Source organism: Uranotaenia lowii, chromosome 3 (assembly GCF_029784155.1).
Source record: "Uranotaenia lowii strain MFRU-FL chromosome 3, ASM2978415v1, whole genome shotgun sequence".
NCBI lineage: Eukaryota > Metazoa > Arthropoda > Insecta > Diptera > Culicidae > Uranotaenia > Uranotaenia lowii.
Window position 1 is genome coordinate 207,626,724 of NC_073693.1, and position 16,369 is coordinate 207,643,092.

Sequence of the window (16,369 nt, forward strand, 5' to 3'; positions counted from 1 at the left end):
ACACAAAATTAACAAGCGTGTTGCCAAAAACGAACGAGGTATGTATAAACAATTGCAGAATCAAATAGAAAAAATTAATTACTAGTTAGGGTAAAGTGGGCTTATTCTGAACAAACTCCTTGAGCCTGGTGCTGCACAGTGGTCCAATTCCTAAAAATCGTGAAACTGACTTAAATTGTTCAATATTCATAGCTCTACCGAAAATAACTTTTTAGTTGTTACTTTTAGTTTATCAGCCTTATAGATAGATAGAAGGTTTGATGAAATGAACCTTCTACCCATCTATAAAAAAAAATCCATAACCTTCATATGTCCCTACTAAAAAGGACATCACTTTTCACCGATAAGGCCGAAAAATTAAAAGTAACACACAAAAAATTGAGGTGATTCATCTCTTCATATAACTCATTATTTCAAAAAAAAAAAATATTAATTTTACCAAAAGGAATTGAAACATTCTATGGGCTCGGTAAGAGGTTCGCAGTGTTAAAATTTTCTAACAGCTTGCTGCGAAATGTTCCATATCCTATGATGGTTAATTGGAGCTCAACTGAACTAATTAGCTTGAATTTTACCTACCTAACCTAAGGGTCCAGCGCCGATTGACCGGCGCATAGGGCTGAGATAAAAGATCTCCACTGCTGGCGATCCGGAGCCAGCGTCTTCACTTGCTGCCAGCCAAGGTTCTCGTCAACTGTGCGGATTTCAGCGGCTAGACTTCGCCGCCACGAGCTTTTGGGCCTGCCTCTTCTTCGATGCCCATCTGGATTCCAGTCAAGCGCCTCTCTGCAAATCTCGTTTTCATCTCTTCGCAGCGTGTGCCCAATCCATCTCCACTTACGTTCCCGAATCTCGATTTCTAGCGCCTTTTGATGACACCGGCGATGAAGTTCAACGTTTGAGATCTAGTTGCCAGGCCACCAAGCGCGGATGATGTTCCGCAGGCAGCGATTCACAAAAACTTGCAGTTTTCGCGTCGTCACCGCATATGTGAGCTTGAATTTTACCCAAATAAAATTAAATCTAATCAGTTACAAAAATTCCAGATGTGGTGCTTAACAATTTTTCAATTTTTTATCCACTGTATTGTTTTTACCATTAAATAAAAATATTGCTTATAAGATAAGAGTTTTTTTTAAAACAAATTCGCAAATATTTATGAAAATTTGTAAAGTAAGTTTGAAGGTGTGCTTTTTTAAATGTCATTTTTTAAATCAATTGTTTGTTTTATCGCAAAACACTTCATGTCAATATTCTACTGATTGATTTCATTTTTATATTACTATTTATGTTTCTATTGATTTTTAATGTTTAAATTGGTTTTCATGAATTTTGACCAGCAAATAGGTTCTATGATTTGGTCAAAATCAATAGAGTATTTGAGAAACCGCGATTTAATCGTGTTTTTGGGAGTTTTTCCTGATAACTCCTGAGAACTGCAGCCCGTGGCGTAGAGGATAGCCTTCAAGTCTTCTAAGCCAGCGGGCATGAGATCGAATCCTGGTCATGTCATACATAGTGAACTTTCTGTTGGCTAGTGTTAAGCATTTGTAAGATGCTAGTCATCATTTTGTGGAAGATGTACGCCCAGAGTTAAGAAAAAGAAATCTCTTCGCAGAAACAAGTTTCATTCATGTTTGTGCTCGTTTAAAAATAACCAATAACTGATTAAATATTGGAATTTATTTTGCCATAGCTTCAAAATATCAGAGGGATGTTTTTGAATGAGTTTTCGAGAAAACAAAATTTTCAAATCCAATTAGAAATCAATCTAGCTCGTGATCCGAAAGACTGTTTGCTCAGAAGTCAAATTTGAAGAAAAAGTGCTTCTACTGTTCGAAACCGTTTTCCAAAAATGGCACAAAAATACAACCCAATTTGCATTATGTTCCAGTTGAAAAATGTGGGAATCTATTCCACATAATATTAGAGTGGAGCTAGGGCAATATTTTTAAATCTCTGGTCAAAGTTCAAAAATTTAAAAAAATTCTCGTTTTCTGTGAAAAAAAAATTCATATTTAAACTTTCAACTTCAGCTAAAAATAAAATTAAATCTTCCTTTTCCTAAAGCTTTTGCTCTACGTCTATAATATTTAATATTTTCAATTTTTCGTTTCTTATTTCTTTTCTTCTTTAAAAAGTGCTTGACTAAAGTTTCCAATTGTAATGAAAAACGAGTTTGGCTCAATCGAGCCACTGTGCAATAGGCCGCTGCAAAAAATGACTTTTTGCTACTATGTGTCATTAAGCGTCAGTGTAAAACTTGATATGATTTGGATGATTCCTGATTTAGCGCAAGGCGTTTCAATTTTGTATTTAAATTTGTATGGAAGATGAAATTTTTGTACATTAAATCATCCAGAAAATTCAAGTAAGCTTGAAATGAAGTCGGTCTTTTATTTTTGGTTTTGACTATTCTATTTCTTCATTTTTTGCTAACATGACAAGCAGCTATGAATTTCATGGAAAAAGTTATAACCATTTCAAAATAAAAAAATCTGAATCCATTGAAAATTATTTTAAAATGGCAGACTTGGGTTGTTAGAGTTGATAATAATTGCATGAATTTTTTTTAAGGTTTTATTAATGACACTTTATCATCCTTGTGGCATTCGTGTCTTGAATTGCATGAAATGTTTTTGCAAAGGATATATAAATCATTAAATTCTCTGGCAATGCGAAGCAGCTTTTAAAAAGACATACACCGTCTTAGCCGATGTAGGCTTTACAGACTGAATAAATGACGTGGACAACTTAAGATTAACATTTAACACCCAGTACCGAGATGGGAATCGAATCCATGCCATCAGTGGATCAGCGATTACCATCTTACAACGCTAACCACTCGACCACCGAGACGCTTTTAGAGATATTTTGTTTCCATCCTACGGTTACACAGCTTTCAAATAAGCAGACAAAAACGCAAAAATTAAAAAAAATAATGTTGATTTTTTTTATTGTTTAACATCGAATAACTGTTTTCGGGTACAAGTAAGGTTTGTGCTTTGTTGATATGAATTACACTGCCAGAATCAAGAAATATTTTTCATCCAAAATTATAATATTTGAAACTTAAAGTACATCTCTGGTGATTTTAGAATTAAATTTTTTATCTTCTCATACAAAATTAAAACTCGTTGCGCTAATTCAGGACTGAATGGATCGCTTCCAAAATTTTTATTGCTATTTCTGGCAGCAAAACCAATAAAAAAAAGTTATGGGAGGTGTAAAAATTTTAGAATTTGAAATTTTCATACAAAGCTTGCAGCGGTCTACTGTGCACTTGTCCAAAAAATAATTCGAATGTGATAGTCTATCATTTTATTGATAAGTTACAGTTTTGCCAGTCATTTTACCAATTGTGTCATAAAGTCGTTAACAAAATGCATGTTTCTGAGTAATGAAAATCGTTTTCAGGTGTTTTCTAACAATTGACATCTTCGTCAAAGAAAATTATTATAAAGTGTTGTTTTCAAGAGTTTGAAGATCAAAAATTGATGATGCTTAAGGTGTGATATTGCATCAGTGTTCATTGTTCATTAGATCGCTGCAAAAATGACATTATGATGCTTCCATATGTTTTTTCGACGAATGCGAAAAACGTGATAGTTGCTGCTTCACTGATAAACTGATTTTTAGAGGTTAAGTTTCTTATTTATCCTATAGCTTGGAAAATAACTATTTATGAAACTTGCCAACTGAGACAAAGTTGTAGAAAATTTAATTTTGAATAACTTTGTCGAAGACATTTAACAGCTTAAACCTATGATAGAGAAGTAAGAAAATTTATCTCACTTGTAGGGAGATTAATCAGATTTTTTTTATGATATAGCTGATTTTACTAACAAACTTCTCCGAAGACACCAATATTCTAAAATGTAAACTAAAAAAGTTATAAGCTCTGATCACGTTTTTTGCATTTTTGACAACAGTGCATCGGTGTAAAATTTGAAATGATTATGTGAATTCCTGAATAAGCGCAATTCTTTTCAATTTGTTTGGAAATTTATATAGAAGAAGGAATTTTTGCGTATTAAATCATCCAAAAAATATAAATAAGCTTGCATAGAAGTTTGTCTTTAATGATTGGTTTAGCCTAATCTTAAGCTTCATTTTTTGCTTACATGATACGAAGCTAAGTCTTTCACGAAAAAAGTTATTGCCATTTCGAAATAAATATTTTAAATCAATGAAAATATTTGAAAAAGCAGGTTTTGCTTGCTAGAGCTTTCACAAATTTCAAAATTTGTTTTTTTCAAAGTTAAAAAATGTCAAAAAATGGCTATCTAAAGTGATTTTTTGCTATTTTTAATTTTCATCCTACGGTTGAACAGCTTGAAAGTGAGCAGTCAAACGCTAAAATTAAAAAAACATACATATTTAGATACTTTTTTGCATACATAGAAAAGATAGGTTAAAGATTTGTTTACATGAAATGTACTGCAAGAATCAAGAAGTGTTTAAAGTTTAAAGATACATTTTTAAAATTAGCAATACATTTCTAATTTTTGGATTTCAGGACTGAATGAATCGTTTCCAAAATTTTTATTGCTCTTCCTATAAATTAATTCAAATTTCTATCCATGAAGATGCTTCAGGTCTTATCAATAAAGTATAAAAAAGTAGACAAATTAATAATTATAAGCGATGTAAATTTTGAGTTTCAATATCCGAATGTAAGTAAATTTTTAACCGTTACTGTCCTGAAGGTGCGGGATAGACTGGAATTCAAATGGATGGGAGTTATTAGGGCTGTCGAGGTTTTCCCCACCCACACTTTCTTCATCCCCCCTTTCCCTTCCCACTTACCGTACAGTCTCATCGTTCCGTCCGCCTTCCCAAGTGAATTGGTGCTGACGCAGTGATACGTCCCGACGTCGGCCGGCGAAAAAAATCTCACCACAAGGCGCATAATCGTGCGGAATCCGTGCCGTTCCTCGGTGATTCCATACTTTGGTCTACGCGCGGCGGTCGATTCGGTGTTTTGGTGAAAGTGGCAGACGGCAGCATGTTACACGAATTTCGATTGGAAAGGTGAAATGAAACGGAATGGAAAAAAAAAAGTTAGGTACAATCAGTTATACGTGTACGACTCCAAAATTTCAAAGAATCGACTTGATTAGTATGAAGTGCAGGATACAACCCGGGGCAAAAAAAAGCTCAGACGTCAATAGACCGACAAAATTGACGTCTATTGACCGTGGGGAAGAAATGAAATGTTGGAACGAGAAAATTTTTGGCCGAGATAACTAAAATGGTAGCTACTTCATTTGAATGGCAGAAGAAAAAGATATAATGGTAACATAATGGTATTGCAAATGATTTCTGTTTTGGGTTTATTTTCCAGGAATATTAGAGATTGAAAATGTTTTAAATTTCTGAAACGAAATTTCTTTTGAGCACACCTTGAATCTTCTTAACGTTACAAACGAAATAGTTTATTATACAATGAGTTGCAAAAAGTGGATTTTTCAGAACGAGCTGTAAATTTATCCAACGAAAATTTCCGAGTTTGATAAGGCATGAACTCGCCTTTCTGGTGAATATAATTTTATTGTGGTAATATTGTGTTTATATACCCAAAATCAAGGCCAGCGTCTCCAGTTTTCACATTCACTACACAAAAATCTGTCAAATGAATGGCAAAAGCTTACTACTGTAAGTTTATTTGCAATGCTTTCAGTTGAAATTTAACGGTGTTTGAAAAGATGATGGCGTTAATGATTTTCAAAGTGCACCTGATGATTTTGAAATGAAAATCAAGATCTTCAAATTTAAACGAAAATGAAAAATGAAATGTTTATGTGACTCCATCTAGTTTTTTCTATGAAAGTAAACTGTTTCAGAGAGGAAAAAATTCACTAACTGGGAAATTATTTATTTAATAATATTTACATTAACTTTTTTTTAAGTAAGAGGAATCGATTTTACAAGCAACAAAAAATTCTCAAATTAAAAAGAAGCTGTCAAAGCTTTATTTTGTAAAAAACGTTCTAATAATTTAAATTTTAAGACCAATAATTTACTTATTTGAAGATTTTCAACAAGGCATGAAAATGAAAGCAATAATATTCAATCGAAAAAAATTTTTTTTTTCATTTGACAGTAATGCAGACCGGTCTGAATGTTTTGTTTACTGACTTTCACAGCAACCTGAAACTTATAAAGTATTTTTTTGGCAGCCAAAAAAAGTTATTCGATTGCGAACTCCTAAAGCAGTCAAGTTTCAAATGACTGGATGAAAATTTGAGACCATGATCAGGGCTGTGCGAACAAAGGGGGTTTTAGGGGTTTACAAAATTCACATTTTTTCAAAGTGTATAGAATTTAAGAGATATTTTGGTAAATTTAGGTGCCCTTAGTCCAAATATGCAATCAGTTTATTTTATCAGCTTATGTTTTTTAAATCTTTTATAATTTGGTTGAATATTAACTAAGAAATTTCTGCGCTTTTCAACAATTTTTCAAAACACTACAAATATTGAATAACAAAACAAATTCACTAATCTCTTTTAAAAAAGACCCCCAAAAATTTTGACTTATGCGGTAAAAAGTTATAGAATTTTCTGTTTACTTTTCCTCATTCTTAAAAATTTGAGAATTTGAACAAATTTTCAAAGAAATTTTAAGCTTAATTGAATTTTAATGTTTTTAAAGCAAAAAACAGATGTCTTCAACAAATTTGTTGAATGAAATAAATCTATTTTTTTTACTTTTTTAGAAATAGCAAAAATTAATGTTTCTTTTCAAATTAAATAAAATGTAGAACTTAACTGTTTTAGATCATTGTATCTCTGAAATTATAATAAATATGCTAAATGTTATTGTTTGATTCAGTAAATGATTATAAACAAATTCAGAATTATTTTTTGTTTTTCATGTAGGTTTGGTTCATGGTTCATCATTTATCAATCATTACTGTTTTCACTCAAATTTGATTCGTTTTTGGAATTAAAAACTCACTAAAACTAGAGGTGATTATTTATTTATTTACATAGTATTCCGTCTCACGACATAACTTGTCGAACATAATTCCTAAAACTAGAGGTGATAGACAAAATATGACATAAAACGGACTCGAATTTCGTCACCTCACGTGCGGCACAGAATAAGAGCCAATGATTCGAAGTAACAGCTATAAGGCTAAATTAGCTTTTAATATTTACAGCAAAACTTTGAATATCTGATTTTTTAATCTTATAAGCTTTTATTGATTTTTCTCGAAATAAAATTTCTGCACAAAAACCTGCACTTTTTTTAGTGTAAGCTTTCAGTGATGAATCATATTTCATCATATTTTAAAAAAAATACACAGGTAATATTGAGAAACTTCAAAAACTAAATTTTTAAGCATTTTATTCTGATAATTGAAAGAATCTTGAATGAGTTTATGGCTGAATTCGATCATTGGCACGCTTGGAATCAAATTTATTTATTTTCTCCTTTTTATCAAAATTAGTTCAACCATCAACTATGTTTTTTTGAAAAACTTTTCTTAAATTCAAAATGCATATAACATTTTTCCTAAATGGGAATTCAATTTTAAAAACGTGATCAAATATTTTTGCAAATTCAATGAAACGACGAAATAATGTAAATTCAGATGAACATTAATAAACAATTAGTATTACAAAAAATCGTGAATATTTTCTGATCTGAAATTCATATAAGAATTCAGATTTCCTTTTTTTTTTTGTCAAATCTGTTGTTATATATTTAATGTAGGTATTCTTTTTCTGAGCACTAATTCCTATATTCAAAGCCTTAAATTTTGGTTTATTTTTATTCTCACTTTTATTGGTTTCTGGTGTTTCGAAAATATGGGTTTCAAATTTGTAAATTAGACTGCATGGATTTATTTTAATGCAAATAATTTAGAATTAGGAACATAATTTTGAATAATTCATTAAAGACTTACTGGTAAAAACCATTGACTTGAAATTTTGATACTGATTAACCTTCCTTTGCGGTCAAGGTTGCCGAAATCATAGAAAAATCAATCATTTCACAGAATTTTTAGCAAATTTTCATCACAGAATCTGTGTCACAGAAAACAGATTTTTGAGATATTCACAGATTTGACAAGATGTTTAAAATTTAAATGGAACTCGAAAATTCTTTTTTTTTTGCCATAATAAAATAAAGATTGCTTACATTGTACAAGAAACTTATTATACGATTGGTAATGTTAATTGATTATTCCTAACTAAAATTTTAAAAAGATCCAATTCATCATCAATTTTCAATGGAATTAACGGAAATAGCATCACAGAAATTCATCACAGAATTTTTGGGTAAAATCACAAAAAGTCAAATTTTTTTTTCTCAAAAACACAGATTTTTTTTTCGGCAACCTTGTTTGCGGTTAGGGTCTATATGACCCGAACTGTACTTTCTCGAAGCGATATCATAGGAACGAAATTCTCTGACTTTTACAAAAATAAGAAGTTCTCCAATTCCCTCTTTTTTTATGTTTGAATATGGTCACCAGAGTCACCCAGCAAAAAAAAGACAATTAGTCGGTTAGGGTTATATGGATCCGATCATGCATTTCATTTTTTTCATAGGTAAAAAAAACTTCAGCTTTCTTAGACACTAAGTGATTTTTAAACATATGGTAACTGGTCTAAAGTCTTTCTTCCAAAGCATTTTTCCGTTTTTTTTAGACTTTTAATAATCTACACTGTTATGTTTTATGCATCAAATTTATAAAACATTCAACAAAATCCACGCAAAATCATTCCAGGTATCGTAATCCGGGGTTAGATTTATCCCTTTTTTTCAACATTTTTTGATAATTTTTTTCTGCAAAGGGGAATGTTGCATGTTTTTTATATTTTTAAACCCCGTACTGGACTCCTATGAACGTAGAACATGGTTGCAGAAATTTATTAGACAACTTAAAATATTGTCTAGGAATCGATTTCGTCTTAGTATAATATTTTATGCTTTAGAGCATGGGTGGCCAATACTTTCAACAGGCGACCGAATTGTGGAAATGAGATTTGCTTGAGGACCAAACAAGTTATTTTTCTTTAATATTTACGTTTAAAAATCAAAAATTTCTGTATATGCCTGCCTCAAATGTAAAGGGTGATACGGTCAAAATTTGGTCAAGGGAAAACGCATGTAAATCGGTGAAATCGTTTATTTAAAAAATCTAACTAAATTTCTTTCTCAAGTTTAATTAGTAAAAAATTCAGGAAAAATATTCAGTTAGGCTTCCGCTTTTCAAAATCCGAATTGCCGGGCCATACGCTTATCCCCTGCCATCAGATTTTGTACAACCACTTTGTCCACCTTCTTCGCCGCAGAAAGCCAGTTTGCCTTGAACTGCTGCTCGACTTTAGCAGTTTTTTTGGTCTTCTTTAGGTTCCGCTTGACAATAGCCCAGTATTTCTCAATTTGACGGAGCTCTGGCAAGTTGGGAGGGTTCATGTCATTGGGAACCACCTGCACGTTGTTGGCGGCGTACCACTCCATGGCCTTTTTACCGTAATGACAAGATGCCAAATCCAGCCAAAACAGTACGGAACAACCGTGTTTTTTCAGGAAAGGCAGCAGACGTTTATTCAAACACTTTTTCACGTAAATTCCTTGGTTGACAGCCCCGGAAGCTATGAAAATGCTGCTTTTCAAGCCACAGGTACAGATGGCTTGCCAAACCAGATATTTATTCGCGAACTTTGACAGTTCCTTGTGCTTGAAAATATCTGCTACTTTTCCCCTTCCTTTTGCCGTATAAAACTCCTGTCCCGGAAGCTGCTTGTAGTCGGCTTTGACGTAGGTTTCGTCGTCCATTTCCACGCAGTCAAACTTCGTCAGCATCGGAGTTTCTTAGTTTAGATTTCTTCGCGGTAAAAAAAACAGCATCGCGGTCCTTAATGTGTTTAGGCCGAACAAAAATTAAAATTGAAAGAAAATTGAAAATGACTTGTTGCTCCCATTTGTTTTTTCGATGCCTTTTGGGTCACCAAGCATCAGTGTAAAATTAGAGATGATTTGGTTGATTCCTGAGTTTGCGCAACGCGTTTCAATTTTGTATGGAAATTTGTATGGAAGAAGAAATTTTTGCACATTAAATCATCCAGAAAATTCAAATAAGCTTGAAATGAAGTCGGTCTTTAATTTTTAGTTTTTAATATTCTTCAGCTTCATTTTTTGCTTACATGACAAGCAGCTAAGAATTTCATGAAAAAAGTAATAACCATTTCAAAATAAAAAATCTGAATCCACTGAAAAGCATTCAAAAATGGTAGACTTCGCTTGCTAGAGCTGTTAATAATTGCATGAAATGTTTTTGCAAAGGCTTTATAAATCAATTAATTCTCTGGCAATGCAAAGCAGTTTTTTGAGATTTTTTATTTCCATCCTACTGTTACACAGCTTTCAAACAAGCAGTCAAAACCGATATAGTTAAACAAATGGATTTTGAAAACATAAATTTTATAAAACATTAACCCTTTAATGCATGACTTTTTTTAAATGAGAATATCAGCTATTGGTTCATTGGAATAATAACATTTTAATTCGAATAACACAACACAACAGGTTTGAAGTCGTTATTTTGAGTATTATAAAAGTTGTGGCCAATCAAAGTTAAAAAATAATTTTTGAAATTCCTTATTAATTACAATACGATTTTGCCAATTTCTTCCAAATCTTGATAATTGGGTGCAGGAAGGTGTTTCTGATTGATTGAGATTAAAAAATTTGTTAGAATTTGCAAATCTCAAGAAATAACAACGATTTTCCAAAAACTACTTTTTTCAAAAAAATAAATAAATTTGATTTTTGCAATTTTTTCGCATACTTTGTTGGATATCTCAAACATACATTAAAATATCGCAATAAAAATACCATGGACTGATTTATTTTAATTTCTAGAACATTTTTTGAGAATACGTCACCCAAAAATTTCCACGCGTTTTCGAGATATTTGGATTTTGATTAGTGTTGTTTTAAAACAACACTATGCATTAAAGGGTTAAATATCTTTTCTGGGGTACAATTAAGGTTTGTGCTTTGTTCACATAAAATGTACTGCAAGAATCAAGGAACATTATTCATCCAAAGTTATATTTTTTGAAACTTTCAGAGCTTTTCTGGCGATTTTTGAATGAAAAATTTTGTTTTCCCATTCAAATTTCCATACAAAATTAAAACTCGTTGCGCTTATTCAGGAATGGATGCATCGCTTCCAAAATTTTTATTGCTATTTCTGGCAGCAAAAACAACCAAAAAATGTCATAGGAGGTGTAAAAATTCAAGAATTTGAAATTTCCATACAAAGCTTGCAGCGGTCTAATGGACAATGATGCTGCAGAAATTCAGGGGCTTGTTTTTTTAACATTATTTATTCAATTTAAATTACAAAAACAAATCATTTTTTTCCTTTATTCAATTCCTTAGGTCTTCGCACTTTTCCCGTTTTATTTTCTTCTTCTTTCAGCCTAGCCTTTGGAGACTAGCTTACTCTTGTAAAAAGTCCCTTTTTTCAAATATCAAAAATTTACCTCAAACTACAACAAAAAAATGCACCAAAATTATACATTTACAAAGAAAAAAGTTGAACTCTCACATAAACCAACCTGCTGCTTCTAAATGCTTTGATTTCATCAGAAAAAGTGTTTGTTTGCGATCCTTTCTAAAAAATAGATATTTCAACATTTTGAAATTATATTTTTCTTACATTTGTAATTTTCAAAAACCAATCAAGTTTTTTACAATTTGAAGCTCAACTTATAGGTTTAAAAATGGAGAAGAAAGATTTGAAATATTTTAACTTTAGATTTATCTATTGATGATTATGTGGAAAAATTTCATGTTGATTAAAGTTACTCCGATGATTAGGGTATTAGAATTAGTTTTGATCATTTTCAGGTTAAGATCTTTGCCAAAAGCTTTAAAAAATAAAAAATAAATTCAATAATAATGGAAACGGAATGTTTATATTAATCTAGAGTTATTAAAAGTCAACGCCAACATTCAAATAAGGTTAAAAAGTGCTTCGATGACTCATCATCGCAATGTCTCACGTCTTCGCCTGTGCAACCAAATCTCGAAGGTTTGTTGAATGTGCCTATTCCTTCGTAGTATTTCCAGACTATCATCATCAGCGAAAGTGAGCTTTGGTCTTGGAAATAATAAAATTAAAATGGAAACGGATGGGATGGAAAGGTAAGGAAAAAACCCAGGTCGGAAAATGAGAAATCTTTTTTTTTGACTTCCATCCACGTGCGCCCATCCTTCTTGGAACATAAGGTAAAAGGTAGGTCGGAAGGTATCCGGGATTGGTCTTTGGGTGGGATGAGGTGAGTTCGTGAATGAATTCGTTCTATCTTTCCCCCATATCACTGCACGGATGATTGAATGGGACCGAACGCTTGACCTTACCCATCGAGAAGCATTTCCGGCCTCGACTGACCCTGCTCGTAATTGCCATTGGTGAGGTGGGCAAAGTTGGGCGGCAGGACTCGACCTCCCTTGAGCCAGTACGATACCGGTCCCGGAGAAGCCTCGACGGCACACTCGAGCTGCACGTCCGAACCCAGGGGAGCTCCCAGCAGTTGACTTGTTGGACGCACCGATGGCGCAACTGGTGAGTGTGCGAGAACGAAAGAGAAAGCGAAAAAGAGAAAGAGAGAGAGAAAAAAAAGGAAACATCCATTATTGAAACATCACGATGGGTCTGTCGAGCGTCGAGGTTCTTGTGTTCTGGCGTTTGTGTCTGTGTGTCTGTGTGTATGTGCACCAGGCGCTTCTGGCTGTCGGTTTCAGTAGCGTGTTTTCCTGTTTTGGTTTTGTTCGCTGTCCCTCCTGCAAGCGGAAATTGAAATCAATTGAAAAAAAAAACTTATAGGTAGACCTACGACCTGTATTAAAATTGTTTAAGTCCGTTACCGATTTTTTCGCTTAACCCGAACAATACATTCTACCGTTCCGGGGAATCGAATGAATAAGGTTGATGCTGGCTTCAGGCATAACCTGCTATTAATTTGCAGCGTGCAAAAATGCCTTGATGTCAATTTTTTGCATTTTGATCAGCTGATTTCGTGGAAATCGGAAAACTTTCAATAGCGTCAACAGCAATGGATTTTATTTTCAAATAATAATTTTCACTAAAGCTCAATTAAACTGGCGTTTCGATTCAATTGATGGCACGTAACTCGAACACCCGTTGTGCGTAAGCAGGACCAGATTTAAGGAGAAGCAATGGAAATGAATGCCACACTCCTCCATAATGTATCTATTACATAAAAAGCCTACATGGTAAACGAAAATCGCGTAGTTTTTTTAAACACGTCTCAGGCACAATCTGGATTTCCTGTTGATGAGAGATTATAGAGATTCAGTGTATTTATTACATTTAGATTGAATATCTTCATTGTAATCTCAGGGAAAATAGAATTCTCATTAATGTGAATCATCATTCTTTTCAAAATAACTCTCTCAAATAGTTTACTTAAATGTGGAAGCAAACTGATTGGTCGATAACATTAGGTTCTAAGCATTTTTTCCAGGTTTCAAAATTGGAGTTACTTCAGTATTTTTTCATTTATTGGGAAAATAATCCAAATGAAAACATTTATTGATGATTTTTACTAAAAAATTTAAAGTGCTTTCACTTCACAGTGCAGCTTTTTAAGAATATAAAAAATCCCATCTTCCCCTGGAGCTTTCATATTTAATTTTATTTTTTTTTTTGAAAATCAATTTAAGTTCATCAATATTTGTCTCACTAGAACTTTCAAATACATTTTGCTAAGAAAGAATATCATCAAATTCTAGGGAAATTTGAGCATCAATAGGACTAACAACGTTTAAATTAAAATCATGAGCAGACTAAAATGGTTGTGCTAATTTTTGAGCTTTTTCTGCATTAATTAAAAAAAGTTTATCCCCATCTTTCAAAGTAGGAATTGGCTTCTGGGGCTTTAAATAAATAAATTTCAGTTAATTTCCAAAATGTCTTTGAGCAGGGTTTTATGTCCTCTACTGCTTTGGCAAAATTTTCATTACGAATGAAATTTAATCGACGTTTGATCTCTTTTTAAAGGTCGCAATAAATAAATTTCAAATAAGGATCTCTAGTACGTTGATATTGGCGTCGACGAATGTTTTTCAGTTGTATCAAAAACTGAAGATCATCATCAATTAAAGGTTGATAAAATTTATGTTTATCTTTGGGTATCGAAGCGGCATTAGCGTTGACTAATAAAGTTGTAAAATTTTCTACAGCCAAATCAATATCTTCTATTGAATTAAGTGGAATATACACATCCAAATTCCGTTCAATAAAATTCCTCTATCCTTCCAAGTCAGCTTTTTTGAAAGTTAAAAGTTGATTTTAAAAAGTTTTCAATAGGACTTTGGGATAAAGAAAAAGTTGCTGAAAGGTGGTCTTAATCGAGGTCCGCATGAGTAACTAATTAACTCCAATGCTCGTCTAAATCCGATAGAACCAAATCAATTGTGGAGAGATTTCTAATTGAAGAGAAACAAGTATGCCCAGTAGGATATTCAACAGTATAATAACCTGCAGAGCAATCATTAACGAGGTAACGAGGAGGAAATGCCACCTTCTGAAATTTCAGCACTAGTTACATATTGCAAAAACAACAACAAACAATTCCTGATCGGCTGCGATGCAAACGCGCACCATACATTATGGGGAAGTAAGGACATCAACAAAAGGGGTGAGTGCTTAATTGACTTAATCTTAAAAAATAATTTAGATGTGTGTAATGTTGGGAATGCTCCAACCTTTGAAACCATAGTAAGACAGAAAGTGCTCGATTTAACTATTTGTAGCCGAGTACTTTCAACTTAAATCAAAAATTGGCATGTATCTAAGGAAATTTCATTATCTGATCATAAACAGATACTTTTTTACTATGAACCTAGTGAACTTAAACTGAAAAGGTTTAGGGATCCGAAAAAACTGATTGGAATAAATTCCAATCGGAAATATCTCAAATTTTCAATTCTTTTGATCTGGAACATGAATTCAATACGATAAAAGATCTTGAATGCTCGTCGTTAAGCTTAAATAATAACATAATACAAACGTACGAAGATTGTTGTCCATTAAAACAAAGGTCAACAAATAACTCGACAATATGGTGGAGTAAAAAATTAGGGCTACTTAGGAAAAAATCAAGAAAGCTCTTTAATAACGCTAAAGACACATTCCACGCGCTTGTACCGCTCAAAAGTGATTTTTATCCGTTTGCGTATCAAAAAATCTCAAAATTGTCTATAATTTTGATAATTCAAATCACACGAAACCAACGAAAATAGAGAAAAAAGTTTTTTTACACATGTGTTAGATGATTTTGAAAATCAGTTTTTTTGTTGAAAAAAGTGGTGTTTTTGACAACTTTTACAAAATCATTAATTTTAATATATGGATGATTTTTTTTCGTAAATATTTTTAGTATGTTCAGAAGCCAAAAAACACGGCTTCATTTTGTAGAAAAAAGAATTTTTTTATATCCAATATAGTTGGTTTGAAAAGCGAACAAAAACAGTCGCAAATAAGTGAATTCACGTCACAAAAAAAGGGAAGTTTTTAATTTTACGAGAAAACTCTGACTTTTTTTTTTAATAAAAAATGAGATTTTCTTCAAAAATGATAAGACGATTCTGAAACACTAAAATTTATAGAAATCGGTCGGAATCTAGCTGAGTTACAACAGCGCGAATGAGTGAATTCACGTCACAAAATTTGATTTTTCGATAAATTGTATATGAAAATGTGCTTTGAAAGCTGTTTTGACGCTCCAGATGGTCGGATTTTGACATATCGAGCATAATTTAGTTGATTTTTTAATAAGTTCATTATTTTCAAATAAAAATGCAAAAAGATTGAAAAAAAAATAAAAACAATTTTTTTTGGTGAATCTTTAAATAAAGACAGTAGTTATTTTAACATATGATCCCTCAATATGTTGCTATTCAAGTGCCAATCAAAATAAGGAAAAAGTTAGGTGCAGATACTAAAAAATTATGATTGTAAAAGTCGGAACAACAAAATATCGTTTTTGAAAGTCTACATAAAATTTGAAGACTCCAAAGAATGGTTCAGTATAGCCACAGTATAACAGTACACAGCCACAGTATATATTTCGTGACGTGAATTCAGTCAACTACCCTGTTCTGTTTGAACTGAGTGAATTCACGTCACAACTTCAAATCAGCATAACTTCGTTCGTTGTTGTTCAATCGAGAGCTCTGTACATCAAATTGTGGGTAATTATTTTCTTTACAACTCATTCGAAGACACCGATATTCTATTTCCACAGAGAGAACAGGAATTCTAGGATGTATGTACTAAAGTCCGAAGTGATTAATTCTAGCGTGAATT

The 16,369-nt window shown here is 32.4% G+C and overlaps 1 protein-coding gene across 2 annotated transcripts in view; it reads right to left on the bottom strand.

Moving 5' to 3' along the window:
- Nucleotides 1-16,369, bottom strand: part of LOC129751883 (lachesin) — a 338,054-nt gene that overhangs the window by 116,382 nt on the left and 205,303 nt on the right. For both annotated transcript variants that reach the window (XM_055747642.1, XM_055747641.1), the window contains exons 6-7: nucleotides 12,397-12,598; nucleotides 4,810-4,958 (exon numbers count right to left, since the gene is read on the bottom strand). In XM_055747642.1, coding sequence (XP_055603617.1) covers nucleotides 4,810-4,958; nucleotides 12,397-12,598 — 351 coding nt within the window. The remainder of the gene's footprint in view (nucleotides 1-4,809; nucleotides 4,959-12,396; nucleotides 12,599-16,369) is intronic.